The sequence below is a fragment of the Ranitomeya variabilis genome, chromosome 1, assembly GCF_051348905.1.
Source record: "Ranitomeya variabilis isolate aRanVar5 chromosome 1, aRanVar5.hap1, whole genome shotgun sequence".
Classification (NCBI taxonomy): domain Eukaryota; kingdom Metazoa; phylum Chordata; class Amphibia; order Anura; family Dendrobatidae; genus Ranitomeya; species Ranitomeya variabilis.
This window is the reverse complement of record NC_135232.1, coordinates 17,820,448-17,837,471: the sequence shown is the minus strand read 5'-3', so window position 1 is coordinate 17,837,471 and position 17,024 is coordinate 17,820,448. Positions and strand designations below refer to the sequence as shown.

Sequence of the window (17,024 nt, the reverse complement as noted above, 5' to 3'; positions counted from 1 at the left end):
TCTCCTGAGGTATTTAACCCCTTCATTTCTGAGAACCGCCGCTGGTTCTTAAACCTCTCCAGGAAGGGACCTGCGCTTTTCTCAATCCCCTCCCGGAGGAGCACTAGCCGGGCCACCTCATCTCTGAGGGCTCTTAACCTCTGGGAGGTCACAGGTTTCTCCTTGCTAGAGGCTCGGGTGTTCAGGATCCGTGCCTCCTGCAGCTTCTCCTTTAGCCCGGTCAGTGCTTTGCCGGCGTCCTCATACTCACGTAGCATGGCGACCACTCGGGAGGAGAAGGTACTCGTGGACTCGCCGGAGCTCCTCTCCCCCCAGGATGTTCCTGGGCTCTCCTTCCTGGGGCCTGGGGTGCCCCTGTCTCCCTCTCTGGGCGGACGATGAGCCGTCTCAGGGTTGGAGTAGGTGGGTATGGTTCTTCTCACCCGTCCTGACCTCCTCAGTCCCTCTTGGGCCGGTTGCTGCTGCTGCTGCTGCTGCTCTCTGTCCCCCGCCGGCACAGACCGGGGAACAGAAGCCTGGGAAGCCATGCTGGCCTCCCAGGAAGCCTGCCTCTCCCTGGGGAGAAGAGAGGCAGACTCTGGGCCTCCTGCTGGAAGTGCTGGAGCTCACAAGACAGGTGCTGCTCCTAGCAGGGAGTGACTGATTGTGGGCACCTGTCCTCCAGTCACCTCCAGAGCTGCAGTCACTATTCTGCTGTTACATCGTGTCTTATCCTCCAGTCACCTCCAGAGCTGCAGTCACTATTCTGCTGTTACATCGTGTCTTATCCTCCAGTCACCTCCAGAGCTGCACTCACTATTCTGATGTTACATCGTGTCTTATGCTCCTGTCACCTCCAGAGCTGCAGTTACCGTTCTGCTGTTACATATCTCTGCTTGCTGTTGGTGAATGTAAACACTCATCATTGACGTCCGTTGCAGGATGATGTCCGTCCTCCGACTCCTCACAGGTGAAGGTCCTGAGGTTTTCTTCCTTCTGGCCCGGTTTCCTGTATAGCTGAGCACAGTAGCTTGTTGGCCCCTCTCCCTTGCACTCAGGGGCCCGGACCCCATGGATCTCAGTATTGTATGCACATGAGACATTCTCCATCATGTAATGTAGCAGTGGGTCCGTTACAGTGTGTCAGTGTGGTGCAGAGTGTTCCCAGGGATTGTCACGGACCCTCAGCTGTGAGAAGGTTTTCAGCCTCTCAATGTGACTACATGTGTCCTCAAGTAGAAATCAGAGAAAATGTAAGTAGACAGCATCTGTAATAAGGAGCCGTCCTGAGCATTACACCGTGATCACGCCTTATTTACATAGGACTGCCTGAGCCTCAAGGTGAAGATAAGTGCAATCTGGAGTACGAGGATCAGCGCGGCGCACACTGTACATGTGATACGGCCACCACCTCTGGGCAGAATCACTGTTTGGTTTTCACATTTTCCCTATTCAATGTTTTTGCTCTTTTATTCGGACGTTTCTCTTCTTGTCCACAATTTTCAGTATTTCATAAGATTTTATACTTTTACTACATGGTGGCCCGATTCTAACGCATCGGGTATTCTAGAATACGTATGTAGTTTATTTATGAAGATTTCAGAATAATGCAATTTATACACCGGATTCGGACTGCGCCTGTCGCTGATTGGTCACGCCCGGCCGCGAACAATCAGTGAAGCCAGGGCTAGCTCCAGGTCTTTGAGGGCCCCGGGCGAAAGAGTCTCAGTGGGCCCCCCTCTTTAACACATACCACGATTCATGATGCACAGATATAGCAGAGAAATGTAGCACAGCCAAGTAGCGTATAACACAGCCCATGTAGTATATAACACAGCCACGTAGTATATAGCACAGCCACATAGTATTTAGCACAGCCACGTAGTATATAGCACAGCCAAGTAGCGTATAACAGCCCATGTAGTATATAACACAGCCAAGTAGTATATAGCACAGCCACGTAGTATATAGCACAGCCACACAGTATATAACACAGCCACGTAGTATATAGCACAGCCACGTAGTATATAACACAGCCACGTAGTATATAACACAGCCACATAGTATATAACACAGCCCATGTAGTATATAGCACAGCCAACGTAGTATATAGTGCGGCCCACGCAGTATATAACACAGCCACGTAGTATATAACACAGCCACGTATTATATTGCCCAGCCACGTAGTATATAGCACAGCCACATAGTATTTAGCACAACCACGTAGTATATAACACAGCTACGTAGTATATAACACAGCCACGTAGTATATAGCACAGCCACGTAGTATATAGCACAGCCACGTAGTATATAACACAGCCACGTAGTATACAGCACAGCCATGTAGTATATAACAGCCACGTAGTGTATAGCACAGCCACGTAGTATATAACAGCCACGAAGTATATAACACAGCCACGTAGTATATTGCACAGCCACGTAGTATATAGCACAGCCACGTAGTATATAGCACAGCCACGTAGTGTATAGCACAGCCACGTAGTATATAACAGCCACGTAGTATATAACAGCCACGTAGTATATAGCACAGCCACTTAATATAGTAGTATATAACACAGCCATGTAGTATATAATACAGCCACATAGTATATAACACAGCCACGTAGTATATAACACAGCCACGTAGTATATAGCACAGCCACGTAGTATATAGCACAGCCACGTAGTATATAACAGCCACGTAGTATATAGCACAGCCACGTAGTATATAGCACAGCCACTTAATATATATAGCACAGCCACATAGTATATCTCAGCCACGTAGTATATAACTCAGCCACGTAGTATATAGCACAGCCACGTAGTATATTGCCCAGCCACGTAGTATATAGCACAGCCCATGTAGTATATTGCCCAGCCACGTAGTATATAACACAGCCACGTAGTATATAACACAGGCACGTAGTATATTGTTGTGAATTCTGCTCTTGGGCGCCCTCCGGTGGTTATAAGTGGTAGCGCTGCTGTCTTTGGATCGCAGCATTCATCAGGTGTGTCCACTTATTGCAAGTCTGACTGGGCTATTTAGTCTTGCTTGACCCTTTAGTCAGTGCCAGTTGTCCATTGTTCCTGGAGGATTCACATCCCAGCCTGGTCTCTCCTGCTTTGCTGTTCATTTCAACAAAGATAAGTTCTGGCTTTGTTTTTTGCAGTCCACATGCTGTGGGCCTTATAGTTCAGTTTATTTCCATGTTTTGTCTTGTCCAGCTTGGTCTGTTTAAGGATTTGTTCAGCCAAGCTGGTATCTCTGGAGATGCAGATATACCCTCCATGTCTTTAGTTAGATGTGGAGATTTTGTATTTTCTGTGGTGGATATTTTCTAGTGTTTTAATACTGACCGCATAGTACTCTGTCCTATCCTTTCTATTTAGCTAGAGTGGCCTCCTTTGCTAAATCCTGATTTCAGTCTGCGTATGTTATTTCCCTCTCCTCTCACAGTCAATATTTGTGGGGGCCTGTCTATTCTTTGGGGATTTTCTCTGAGGCAAGATAGTTTTCCCTTTTCTATCTCTAGGGGTATTTAGTCCTCCGGCTGTGTCGAGGTGTCTAGGGAGTGTTAGGTACATCCCACGGCTACTTCTAGTTGCGGTGTTAAGTTCAGGGTCTGCGGTCAGTACAGGTACCACCTTCTCCAGAGTACGTCTCATGCTGCTCCTAGGCCACCAGATCATAACAGTACAACTGGCCAACAATGAGTTAATCACATCTCAGAAGAAGGGAAGGAAAGTGCTGAGCCATTTTTTTTTCTGTAGTCTGTTGTGTCTTTTCTTTCCTCTTTACCTCTGGGTGGCTCAGGAGTTTGGTGCTGGCATGGATGTTCAGGGATTGGCTTCTCGTGTGGATCAACTTGCTGATAGAGTACAGGGTATTTCCGATTATATCGTTCAGACTCCAGTTTTAGAGCCTAGAATTCCAACTCCTGATTTGTTTTTTGGGGACAGGTCCAAATTTTTGAGCTTTAAAAATAACTGTAAACTGTTTTTTGCTCTGAAACCCCGTTCCTCGGGTGATCCCATCCAGCAGGTTAAAATTGTCATCTCTCTGCTGCGTGGTGACCCCCAGGATTGGGCATTTTCCCTGGAATCTGGGAATCCGGCTTTGCTTAATATAGACACCTTTTTTCAGGCGCTAGGGTTATTGTATGATGAACCTAATTCAGTGGATCATGCTGAGAAGACCTTGTTGGCCCTGTGTCAGGGTCAAGAAGCGCAGAATCATATTGCCAGAAATTTAGAAAATGGTCTGTGCTAACTAAATGGAATGAGGATGCCTTGGCGGCAATTTTCAGAAAGGGTCTTTCTGAATCCGTTAAAGATGTTATGGTGGGGTTCCCCACGCCTGCTGGTCTGAGTGATTCTATGTCTTTGGCCATTCAGATTGATCGGCGCTTGCGCGAGCGCAGAGTTGTGCACACTGTGGCGTTGTCTTCCGAGCGGAGTCCTGAGCCTATGCAGTGTGATAGGATTGTGTCTAGAGCTGAACGACAAGGATTCAGACGTCAGAATGGGTTGTGTTTTTACTGCGGCGATTCTGCTCATGTTATTTCTGATTGCCCTAAGCGTACGAAGAGAATCGCTAGTTCCGTTACCATCAGTACTGTACAACCTAAATTTCTGTTATCTGTGACCCTGATCTGCTCATTATCGTCATTTTCTGTCATGGCATTTGTGGATTCAGGCGCCGCTTTGAACTTAATGGACTTAGAATTTGCCAGACGTTGTGGTTTTCCCTTGCAGCCTTTGCAGAATCCTATTCCTTTGAGGGGCATTGATGCTACACCGTTGGCTAAAAATAAACCTCAGTTTTGGACACACCTGACCATGTGCATGGCGCCAGCCCATCAGGAAGATTGTCGTTTTCTGGTGTTGCATAATTTGCATGATGCTATTGTGCTGGGTTTCCCATGGTTACAGGTGCATAATCCGGTATTAGATTGGAAATCTATGTATGTGACTAGTTGGGGTTGTCAGGGGGTTCATGGTGACGTTCCTTTGATGTCAATTTCCTCTTCCCCCTCTTCTGAAATTCCTGAGTTTTTGTCAGATTTCCAGGATGTATTCGATGAGCCCAAGTCCAGTTCCCTTCCACCGCATAGGGACTGTGATTGTGCTATTGACTTGATTCCAGGCTGTAAGTTCCCTAAGGGCCGACTTTTTAACCTGTCTGTGCCAGAACATGCCGCCAGGCGGAGTTATGTTAAGGAGTCCTTGGAGAAGGGGCATATTCGGCCATCTTCTTCACCATTGGGAGCAGGTTTTTTTTTTCGTTGCCAAGAAGGATGGCTCCTTGAGACCCTGTATTGATTATCGCCTCTTGAATAAGATCACGGTCAAATTCCAATACCCTTTGCCTCTGCTTTCTGATTTGTTTGCTAGGATTAAGGGGGCTAGTTTGTTTACTAAGATTGACCTTCGAGGGGCATATAATCTTGTTCGTATTAAGCAGGGTGACGAATGGAAAACTGCGTTTAATATGCCCGAAGGCCATTTTGAATACCTTGTGATGCCATTCGCGCTTTCTAATGCTCCATCTGTGTTTCAATCCTTCATGCATGATATCTTTCGGAGTTATCTTGATAAATTCATGATTGTATGTTTGGATGATATTTTGATTTTTTCCGATGATTGGGAGTCTCATGTGAAACAAGTCAGGATGGTATTTCAGATCCTTCGTGATAATGCTTTGTTTGTGAAGGGGTCTAAGTGCCTCTTTGGAGTACAGAAGGTTTCTTTTTTGGGCTTCATTTTCTCTCCCTCATCTATAGAAATGGATCCGGTTAAGGTTCAGGCCATTCACGATTGGATCCAGCCCACATCCGTGAAGAGCCTTCAGAAATTTTTGGGCTTTGCTAATTTTTATCGCTGTTTCATTGCCAGCTTCTCCAGTGTGGTTAAACCCCTGACCGATTTGACGAAGAAAGGCGCTGATGTGACGAATTGGTCCTCTGCGGCTGTTTCTGCCTTTCAGGAGCTTAAACGCCGATTTACTTCTGCCCCTGTGTTGCGTCAGCCGGATGTTTCTCTTCCATTTCAGGTTGATGTTGACGCTTCTGAGATTGGGGCAGGGGCCGTTTTGTCTCAGAGGAATTCTGATGGTTCCTTGATGAAACCGTGTGCCTTCTTTTCTCGAAAGTTTTCGCCTGCGGAATGCAATTATGATGTCGGCAATCGTGAGTTGTTGGCTATGAAGTGGGCATTTGAGGAGTGGCGACATTGGCTTGAGGGGGCCAAGCACCGTATTGTGGTCTTGACCGATCATAAGAATCTGATTTACCTCGAGTCTGCCAAACGGCTGAATCCTAGACAGGCCCGATGGTCCCTGTTTTTCTCCCGTTTTGATTTTGTGGTCTCGTATCTTCCGGGTTCTAAGAATGTTAAGGCTGATGCCCTCTCTAGGAGCTTTTTGCCTGATTCTCCTGGGGTCCTTGAGCCGGTCGGCATTCTGAAGGAAGGGGTGATTCTTTCTGCCATCTCCCCTGATTTACGACGGGTTCTTCAGGAATTTCAGGCTGATAAACCTGACTGCTGTCCAGTGGGGAAACTGTTTGTTCCTGACAGATGGACTAGTAAAGTGATTTCTGAGGTTCATTGTTCTGTGTTGGCTGGCGATCCTGGGATTTTTGGTACCAGAGATTTGGTTGGTAGGTCCTTTTGGTGGCCTTCTTTGTCACGGGATGTGCATTCTTTTGTGCAGTTTTGTGGGACTTGTGCGCGGGCCAAGCCTTGCTGCTCCCGCGCTAGTGGGTTGCTTTTGCCTTTGCCGGTCCCTGAGAGGCCTTGGACGCATATTTCTATGGATTTTATTTCAGATCTTCTCAGTTTCCCAGAGGAAGTCGGTTATCTGGGTCGTTTGTGACCGGTTTTCTAAGATGGTTCATTTGGTACCTTTGCCTAAATTGCCTTCCTCTTCTGAGTTGGTTCCGTTGTTTTTTCAGCATGTGGTTCGTTTGCATGGCATTCCGGAGAACATTGTGTCCGATAGAGGTTCCCAGTTTGTTTCTAGGTTTTGGCGGGCCTTTTGTGCTAGGCTGGGCATTGATTTGTCTTTTTCTTCCGCATTTCATCCTCAGACAAATGGCCAAACTGAGCGAACTAATCAGACTTTGGAAACTTATTTGAGATGCTTTGTGTCAGGATGATTGGGTGGCTTTCTTGCCTTTGGCCGAGTTTGCCCTTAATAATCGGGCTAGTTCTGCTACCTTGGTTTCACCCTTCTTTTGTAATTTTGGTTTTCATCCCCGTTTTTCTTCAGGGCAGGTTGAGCCTTCCGATTGTCCTTGGGTGGACTCTGTGGTTGACAGGTTGCGGCAAATTTGGGCTCATGTGGTGGACAATTTGGTGTTGTCTCAGGAGGAGGCTCAGCGTTTTGCTAACCGTCGTCAGTGTGTTGGTTCCCGGCTTCAGGTTGGGGATCTGGTCTGGTTGTCTTCCCGTCATGTTCCTATGAAGGTTTCTTCCCCTAAGTTCAAGCCTCGGTTTATTGGTCCTTATAGGATTTCTGAGATTATCAATCCAGTGTCTTTTCGTTTGGCCCTTCCAGCCTCTTTTTCCATCCATAATGTTTTTCATAGATCTTTGTTGCGGAAATATGTGGTGCCCGTTGTTCCCTCTGTTTATCCTCCTGCCCCGGTGTTGATTGATGGGGAGTTGGGAGTATGTGGTTGAGAAGATCTTGGATTCTCGTTTTTCAAGGCGGAAGCTTCAGTATCTTGTCAAGTGGAAGGGTTATGGCCAGAAGGATAATTCTTGGGTTGTTGCCTCCGATGTTCATGCTGACGATTTGGTTCGTGCCTTCCATTTGGCTCGTCCTGATCGGCCTGGGGGCTCTGGTGAGGGTTCGGTGACCCCTCCTCAAGGGGGGGTACTGTTGTGAATTCTGCTCTTGGGCTCCCTCCGGTGGTTATAAGTGGTAGCGCTGCTGTCTTTGGATCGCAGCATTCATCAGGTGTGTCCACTTATTGCAATTTTGACTGGGCTATTTAGTCTTGCTTGACCCTTTAGTCAGTGCCAGTTGTCCATTGTTCCTGGAGGATTCACATCCCAGCCTGGTCTCTCCTGCTTTGCTGTTCATTTCAACAAAGATAAGTTCTGGCTTTGTTTTTTGCAGTCCACATGCTGTGGGCCTTATAGTTCAGTTTATTTCCATGTTTTGTCTTGTCCAGCTTGGTCTGTTTAAGGATTTGTTCAGCCAAGCTGGTATCTCTGGAGATGCAGATATACCCTCCATGTCTTTAGTTAAATGTGGAGATTATGTATTTTCTGTGGTGGATATTTTCTAGTGTTTTAATACTGACCGCATAGTACTCTGTCCTATCCTTTCTATTTAGCTAGAGCGGCCTCCTTTGCTAAATCCTGATTTCAGTCTGCGTATGTTATTTCCCTCTCCTCTCACAGTCAATATTTGTGGGGGGCTGTCTATCCTTTGGGGATTTTCTCTGAGGCAAGATAGTTTTCCCTTTTCTATCTCTAGGGGTATTTAGTCCTCCGGCTGTGTCGAGGTGTCTAGGGAGTGTTAGGTACATCCCACGGCTACTTCTAGTTGCGGTGTTAAGTTCAGGGTCTGCGGTCAGTAAAGGTACCACCTTCTCCGGAGTACGTCTCATGCTGCTCCTAGGCCACCAGATCATAACAGTATATAACACAGCAACGTAGTATATAGCACAGCCACGTAGTATATAGCACAGCCACGTAGTATATAACACAGCCACGTAGTATATAACACAGCCACATAGTATATAACACAGCCACGTAGTATATAACAGCAATGTAGTATATAGCACAGCCACGTAGTATATAGCACTGCCATGTAGTATACAACACAGCCACGTAGTATGTAGCACAGCCACTTAATATATATAGCACAGCCACATAGTATATCTCAGCCACATAGTATATAACTCAGCCACGTAGTATATAGCACAGCCACGTAGTATATTGCCCAGCCACGTAGTATATAGCACAGCCCATGTAGTATATTGCCCAGCCACGTAGTATATTGCCCAGCCACGTAGTATATTGCCCAGCCACGTAGTATATTGCCCAGCCATGTAGTATATAGCACAGACACGTAGTATATAGCACAGCAACATAGTATATAGCACAGACACAATTTTTTATTTTTTTAATTATTTTTAACATTAGATCTTTTTACTATTGATGCTGCATAGGCAGCATCAATAGTAAAAAGTTTGTCACACAGGGTTAATAGCAGCTTTAACAGACTGCATTACACCGCGGCATAACGCTGTCCGTTAACGCTGCCATTAACCCTGTGTGAGCGCTGACTGGGGGGGGGGAGTATGGAGCGGGCATTGACGGCAGGAGAGTAGGGAGCTGCCATTCTGCCGCCGGACTGTGCCTCTCGCTGATTGGTCGTGGCCATTTTGCCTCGTCCAATTATCGACTTGGGATTTCCGTGACAGACAGACAGACAGTAAGACGGAAGTGACCCTTAGACAATTATATAGTAGATTAACAAATCAATAAAGAGGCCGAAACATCAAAGTTATTAACCACGAAAACTGAGAAACCGCTTTGAAAATTGGCAAACTTTGTGCTCCTCCGTCCGTGCCCCCCAGAGAAATAGCACGGAGGGGCGCGAAGGAGCGCGGAAGATAATGCCAGCTGATAAAGGCGCCAAACTCATCAAGTTCACGGGGCGTGAACTCCATCTTATTCTATGCCAGGCTACATGAATCGGCTCCTTAGTTAATGTGACGCCTCAATATTACCAGCGCTGCCCCTCATTCTCCACACTGCTGCCCCTTATTCCCCATACTCCTGCCCCTTATTCTCCACACTCCTGCCCCTTATTCTCCACACTCCTGCCCCTTATTCTCCACGCTCCTGCCCCTTATTCTCCAGACTGCTGCCCCTTATTCTCCACACTCCTGCCCCTTATTCCCCACACTCCTGCCTCTTATTCTCCACTCTCCTGCCCCTTATTCTCCACACTCCTGCCCCTTATTCTCCACATTCCTGCCCCTTATTCTAAACACTCCTGCCCCTTATTCTCCAGACTGCTGCCCCTTATTCTCCAGACTTCTGCCCCTTACTCTGCAGACTCCTGCCCCATATTCTCCACACTCCTGCCCCTTATTCTCTACACTCCTGACACTTATTCTCCACACTCCTGCCCCTTATTCTCCACACTCCTGCCCCTTATTCTCCACACTCCTGCCCCTTATTCTCCACACTCCTGCCCCTTATTCTCCACACTCCTGCCCCTTATTCTCCACAGTTCTGCCCCTTGTTCTCCACGCTTCTGCCTCTTATTCTCCACGCTCCTGCCCCTTATTCTCCACACTCCTGCCCCTTATTCTCCACGCTTCTGCCCCTTATTCTCCACGCTTCTGCCCCTTATTCTCCACACTCCTGCCCCTTATTCTCCACATTCCCGCCCCTTATTCTCCACACTCCTGCCCCTTATTCTCCACACTCCTGCCCCTTATTCTCCACACTCCTGCCCCTTATTCTCCACACTCCCGCCCCTTATTCTCCACACTCCCGCCCCTTATTCTCCACACTCCCGCCCCTTATTCTCCACACTCCTGCTTCTTATTCTCCACACTCCTGCCCCTTATTCTCTAGACTGCTGCCCGTTATTCTCTAGACTGCTGCCCCTTATTCTCGAGACTCCTGCCCCTTATTCTCCACACTTCTGACCCTTATTCTCCAGACTGTTCCCCTTTATTCTCCAGACTGCTGCCCCTTATTCTCCACACTGCTGCCCCTTATTCTCCACACTCCTGCCCCTTATTCTCCACACTCCTGCCCCTTATTCTCCACACTCCTGCCCCTTATTCTCCACACTCCTGCCCCTTATTCTCCACACTCCTGCCCCTTATTCTCCACACTCCTGCCCCTTATTCTCCACACTCCTGAGGCTTATTCTCCACACTCCTGGCCCTTATTCTCCACACTCCTGCCCCTTATTCTCCACACTGCTGCCCCTTATTCTCCACACTGCTGCCCCTTATTCTCCAGATTCCTGCCCCTTATTCTCCACACTCCTGCCCCTTATTCTCCACACTTCTGCCCCTTATTCTCCACACTCTTGAGGCTTATTCTCCACACTCCTGGCCCTTATTCTCCACACTCCTTCCCCTTATTCTCCACACTCCTGCCCCTTATTCTCCAGACTCCTGCCCCTTATTCTCCAGACTCCTGCCCCTTATTCTCCAGACTCCTGCCCCTTATTCTCCAGACTCCTGCCCCTTATTCTCCAGACTCCTGCCCCTTATTCTCCAGACTCCTGCCCCTTATTCTCCACACTCCTGCCCCTTATTCTCCACTCTCCTGGCCCTTATTCTCCACACTCCTGCCCCTTATTCTCCATACTCCTGCTCCTTATTCTCCACACTCCTGCTCCTTGTTCTCCACACTCTTGCCCTTTATTCTCCAGACTCCTGCCCATTATTCTCCAGACTCCTGCCCCTTATTCCCCACTCTCCTGGCCCTTATTCTCCATACTCCTGCTCCTTATTCTCCACACTCCTGCTCCTTATTCTCCACACTCCTGACCCTTATTCTCCACACTCCTGCCCCTTATTTTCCATACTCCTGCTCCTTATTCTCAACACTCCGGCTCCTTATTCTCCACACTCCTGCCCCTTATTCTCCACACTCCCGCCCATTATTCTCCACACTCCTGCCCCTTATTCTCCACACTTCTGCCCCTTATTCTCCACACTCCTGCCCCTTATTCTCCACACTTCTGCCCCTTATACTCCACACTCCTGCCCCTTATTCTCCACACTTCTGCCCCTTATTCTCCATACTTTTACCCTTTCCCGCAGCAGCTGTATATCAGCTTCTTGGCAGATCCTGACTGATGGCAGCCTGTTCTTGTCTCATCAGAGCTCGGAGTTATCACAATTTCTGGGTGGGGCGGTGCGGTGTAGTGTAGGATGGGGTGGTGCGGTGTCAGGATGGTGCGGTGCTGATAGTGTAGGATGGGACGGTGCGGTGTCGATAGTAGTGTAGGGTGGAGCGGTGCGGTGTTGGTAGTAGTGTAGCATGTTAGTGCAGTATTGTTACATGGGGCGGGGCGGTGCGGTGTCAGTAGTAGTGTAGGATGGTGCGGTGTCAGTAGTAGTGTAGGATGGGGCGGTGCTGTGTCGAAGGTAGTGTAGGATGGGGCGGTGCGGTGTCGGTAGTAGTTTAGGATGGTGCGGTGCTGATAGTAGTGTAGGATGGGGCGGTGCGGTGTCGATAGTAGTGTAGGGTGGAGCGGTGCGGTGTCGATAGTAGTGTAGGATGGGGCGGTGCGGTGTCGGTAGTAGTGTAGGATGGAGCGGTGCGGTGTCGATAGTAGTGTAGGATGAGGCGGTGCGGTGTCGATAGTAGTGTAGGATGGGGCGGGGCGGTGTCGATAGTAGTGTAGGATGGGGCAGTGCGGTGTCGGTAGTAGTGTAGGATGGGGCGGTGCGGTGTCGATAGTAGTGTAGGATGGGGCAGTGCGGTGTCGATAGTAGTGTAGGGTGGAGCGGTGCGGTGTCGATAGTAGTGTAGGATGGGGCGGTGCGGTGTCGGTAGTAGTGTAGGATGGAGCGGTGCGGTGTCGATAGTAGTGTAGGATGAGGCGGTGCGGTGTCGATAGTAGTGTAGGATGGGGCGGGGCGGTGTCGATAGTAGTGTAGGATGGGGCAGTGCGGTGTCGGTAGTAGTGTAGGATGGGGCGGTGCGGTGTCGATAGTAGTGTAGGATGGGGCAGTGCGGTGTCGATAGTAGTGTAGGGTGGAGCGGTGCGGTGTCGATAGTAGTGTAGGATGGGGCGGTGCGGTGTCGGTAGTAGTGTAGGATGGAGCGGTGCGGTGTCGATAGTAGTGTAGGATGAGGCGGTGCGGTGTCGATAGTAGTGTAGGATGGGGCGGGGCGGTGTCGATAGTAGTGTAGGATGGGGCAGTGCGGTGTCGGTAGTAGTGTAGGATGGGGCGGTGCGGTGTCGGTAGTAGTGTAGGATGGAGCGGTGCGGTGTCAGTAGTAGTGTAGCATGTTAGTGCAGTATTGTTACATGGGGCGGTGTCGATAGTAGTGTAAGATGGTGCAGTGTCGATAGTAGTGTAGGATGGGGCAGTGCGGTGTCGGTAGTAGTGTAGGATGGAGCGGTGCGGTGTCAGTAGTAGTGTAGCATGTTAGTGCAGTATTGTTACATGGGGCGGTGTCGATAGTAGTGTAGGATGGAGCGGTGCGGTGTCAGTAGTATTGTTACATGGGGCGGTGCGGTGTCAGTAGTAGTTTAGGATGGAGCGGTGCGGTGTCGATAGTAGTGTAGGATCGGGTGGTGCGGTGTCAGTAGTAGTGTAGGATGGGGCTCTGCGGTGTCGATAGTAGTGTAGGATGGAGCGGTGTGATGTAGTAGTGTAGAATGGAGCGGTGCGGTGTCAATAGTAGTGTAGGATGGTGCGGTGTCAATAGTAGTGTAGGATGGGGTGGTGCTGATAGTAGTGTAGGATGGGGCGGTGCGGTGTCAATAGTAGTGTAGGATGGGGTGGTGCTGATAGTAGTGTAGGATGGAGTGGTGCAGATAGTAGCGTAGGATGGAGGTGTGCGGTGTCGATAGTAGTGTAGGATGGAGCGGTGCGGTGTCAGTAGTAGTGTAGGATGGGGCGGTGCGGTGTCTATAGTAGTGTAGGATGGAGCGGTGCGGTGTCGATAGTAGTGTAGGATGGAGCGGTGCGGTGTCAGTAGTAGTGTAGGATGGAGCGGTGCGGTGTCAGTAGTAGTGTAGGATGGGGCGGTGTGGTGACGATAGTAGTGTAGGATGGAGCGGTGCGGTGTCAGTAGTAGTGTAAGATGGAGCGGTGCGGTGTCGATAGTAGTGTAGGATGGAGAGGTGCGGTGTCAGTAGTAGTGTAGGATGGAGCGGTGCGGTGTCGATAGTAGTGTAGGATGGAGCGGTGCGGTGTCAGTAGTAGTGTAGGATGGGGCGGTGCGGTGTCGATAGTAGTGTAGGATGGAGCGGTGCGGTGTCAGTAGTAGTGTAGGATGGAGCGGTGCGGTGTCGATAGTAGTGTAGGATGGAGCGGTGCGGTGTCAGTAGTAGTGTAGGATGGAGCGGTGCGGTGTCGGTAGTAGTGTAGGATGGGGCGGTGCGGTGTCGATAGTAGTGTAGGATGGAGCGGTGCGGTGTCAGTAGTAGTGTAGGATGGAGCGGTGCGGTGTCAGTAGTAGTGTAGGATGGAGCGGTGCGGTGTCAGTAGTAGTGTAGGATGGAGCGGTGCGGTGTCAGTAGTAGTGTAGGATGGAGCGGTGCGGTGTCAGTAGTAGTGTAGGATGGAGCGGTGCGGTGTCAGTAGTAGTGTAGGATGGAGCGGTGCGGTGTCAGTAGTAGTGTAGGATGGAGCGGTGCGGTGTCAGTAGTAGTGTAGGATGGAGCGGTGCGGTGTCGGTAGTAGTGTAGGATGGTGCGGTGTCGGTAGTAGTGTAGGATGGAGCGGTGCGGTGTCAGTAGTAGTGTAGGATGGAGCGGTGCGGTGTCGGTAGTAGTGTAGGATGGTGCGGTGTCGGTAGTAGTGTAGGATGGAGCGGTGCGGTGTCAGTAGTAGTGTAGGATGGAGCGGTGCGGTGTCAGTAGTAGTGTAGGATGGAGCAGTGCGGTGTCAGTAGTAGTGTAGGATGGAGCGGTGCGGTGTCGGTAGTAGTGTAGGATGGTGCGGTGTCGGTAGTAGTGTAGGATGGGGCGGTGCGGTGTTGGTAGTAGTGTAGGATGGAGCGGTGCGGTGTCAGTAGTAGTGTAGGATGGAGCGGTGTTGTCGGTGGTAGTGTAGCATGTTAGTGCAGTATTGTTACATGGGGCGGTGTCGGTGGGCTCTGTGTTGCACGGAGGGGGCTGCCCCTAGTGAAGCACTTGGCTGTGTCCCCCAGCTGCACCTCTGCTGAGCTCTTGGCTGGGACCCATGGTCCAGGCTCAGGTTTCAGGGCTGGGGGAGGTTTGGCTCTGGGATCGGAGCAGTCTGGCAGCGCACTGCGCTCTCTCAGATTTCTATTTTTCTTCTCAATTTGCTCTGAGTTTTTTGAGTTTTTCCAAAGCAGAAGCCTCTGGAGCTGGACTTCAGATCACTATGCTGTGCAGCAGGGGAGTCACTGTGGGGAGATGAAGGTAAGAGGATCGGGGGGCACTGAGCACCCGGGGGGCACTGAGCACTCGGGGGGACAGCAACTCATTCCTAGAGTGTATACAATGTAGTGAGAATGTTAGAGTTGGGAGGGACCTCCGGGGTCATCGTGTCCAACCCCCGGCTCAATGCAGGAGTCACTAAACCATCTCAGACAGATGTCTGCCCGGCCTCTGTGTGAAGACTTCCATTGAAGGAGAACTCGCTACCTCTCGTGGCCGCCTGTTCCTCTCATTGATCACCCTCACTGTCAAAAAGTGTTTTCTAATATCTAGTCTGTATCTTCTCCCTTTCAGTTTCATCTCACTACTTCTTGTGTTTCCATATGCAATTGAGAATAAAGATTATTAATATTATTTATTTCTATAGCACCATTGATTCCATGGTGCTGCACATGAGGATGGGTTACATACAAGTTACAGATATCACTTACCATAAATAAACTAACAATGACAGACTGATACATTCTTACATTCTACAGATGATCCCTCTACACTGTGACAGACCCTCAGATATTTGTGGACAGCTATTAAGTCTCCTCTCAGTCTTCTTTTTTGCATCTAAACATTCCCAGAGCCTTTAACCGTTCCTCGTAGGACATACTTTGCAGTCCGCTCACCATCCTGGTCGCTCTTCTCTGAACTTGCTCCAGTTTGTTGATGTATTTTTTAGAATGTGGAGCCCCGAACTGGACCCAGTGTTCCAGATGAGGCCTGACAAAGGAGGAGTAGAGGGGGAGAATTACTTCACGTGATCTAGACTCTGTGCTTCCCTTAATACATCCTAGAACTGTTTGTCTTTTTTGCTGCTGCATCACACTGTTGACTCCTGTGCAGTCTGTGCTACATTGTATCAGTGCAGTGTGCGGAGCAGTGACCTCTGATGTGTTACATTGTATCAGTGCAGTGTGCGGAGCAGTGACCTCTGATGTGTTACATTGTATCAGTGCAGTGTACGGAGCAGTGATCTCTGGTGTGTTACATTGTATCAGTGCAGTGTACGGAGCAGTGATGTCTGGTGTTACATTGCATCAGTGCAGTGTACGGAGCAGTGATCTCTGATGTGTTACATTGAATCAGTGCAGTGTACGAAGCAGTGACCTCTGATGTGTTATATTGTATCAGTGCAGTGTATGGAGCAGTGATCTCTGATGTGTTACATTGTATCAGTGCAGTGTACGGAGCAGTGATCCCTGGTGTTACATTGTATCAGTGCAGTGTACGGAGCAGTGATCTCTGATGTGTTACATTGTATCAGTGCAGTGTACGGAGCAGTGACCTCTGATGTGTTACATTGTATCAGTGCAGTGTACGGAGCAGTGACCTCTAGTATGTTACATTGTATCAGTGCAGTGTACGGAGCAGTGATCTCTGATGTGTTACATTGTATCAGTGCATTGTATGGAGCAGTGATCTCTGGTGTGCTACATTGTATCAGTGCAGTGTATGGAGCAGTGATCTCTGGTGTGTTACATTGTATCAGTGCAGTGTATGGAGCAGTGATCTCTGATGTGTTACATTGTATCAGTGCATTGTACGGAGCAGTGATCTCTGTGTTACATTGTATCAGTGCTGTGTACAGAGCAGTGATCTCTGATGTGTTACATTGTATCAGTGCAGTGTACGGAGCAGTGATCTCTGGTGTGTTACATTGTATCAGTGCAGTGTACAGAGCAGTGATCTCTGGTGTTACATTGTATCAGTGCAGTGTACGGAGCATTGACCTCTGATGTGTTACATTGTATCAGCGCAGTGTACGGAGCAGTGACTTCTAATGTGTTACATTGTATCAGTGCAGTGTACGGAGCAGTGATCTCTGATGTGTTGCATTGTATCAGCACAGTGTACGGAGCAGTGATCTCTGGTGTGTTACATTGTATCAGTGCAGTGTACGGAGCAGTGACCT

General features: G+C 49.1%; 1 protein-coding gene across 4 annotated transcripts in view; it reads left to right on the top strand.

Annotated features, from left to right (window-relative positions):
* IL11RA (interleukin 11 receptor subunit alpha) overlaps nt 1-17,024 on the top strand; it is a 173,520-nt gene that overhangs the window by 69,500 nt on the left and 86,996 nt on the right. For 3 of the 4 annotated variants that reach the window (XR_013220939.1, XR_013220940.1, XM_077281309.1), the window contains exon 1: nt 14,927-15,103. The exons of the other annotated variant lie outside the window; for it this stretch is intronic. Coding sequence is in view for 1 of the 3 variants with exons in the window: in XM_077281309.1 (XP_077137424.1) it covers nt 15,098-15,103 (6 nt within the window). In the remaining 2 variants the exon portion in view is untranslated. Of the gene's footprint in view, nt 1-14,926; nt 15,104-17,024 lie in introns of those variants that run through there. 4 annotated transcript variants of the gene reach the window in all.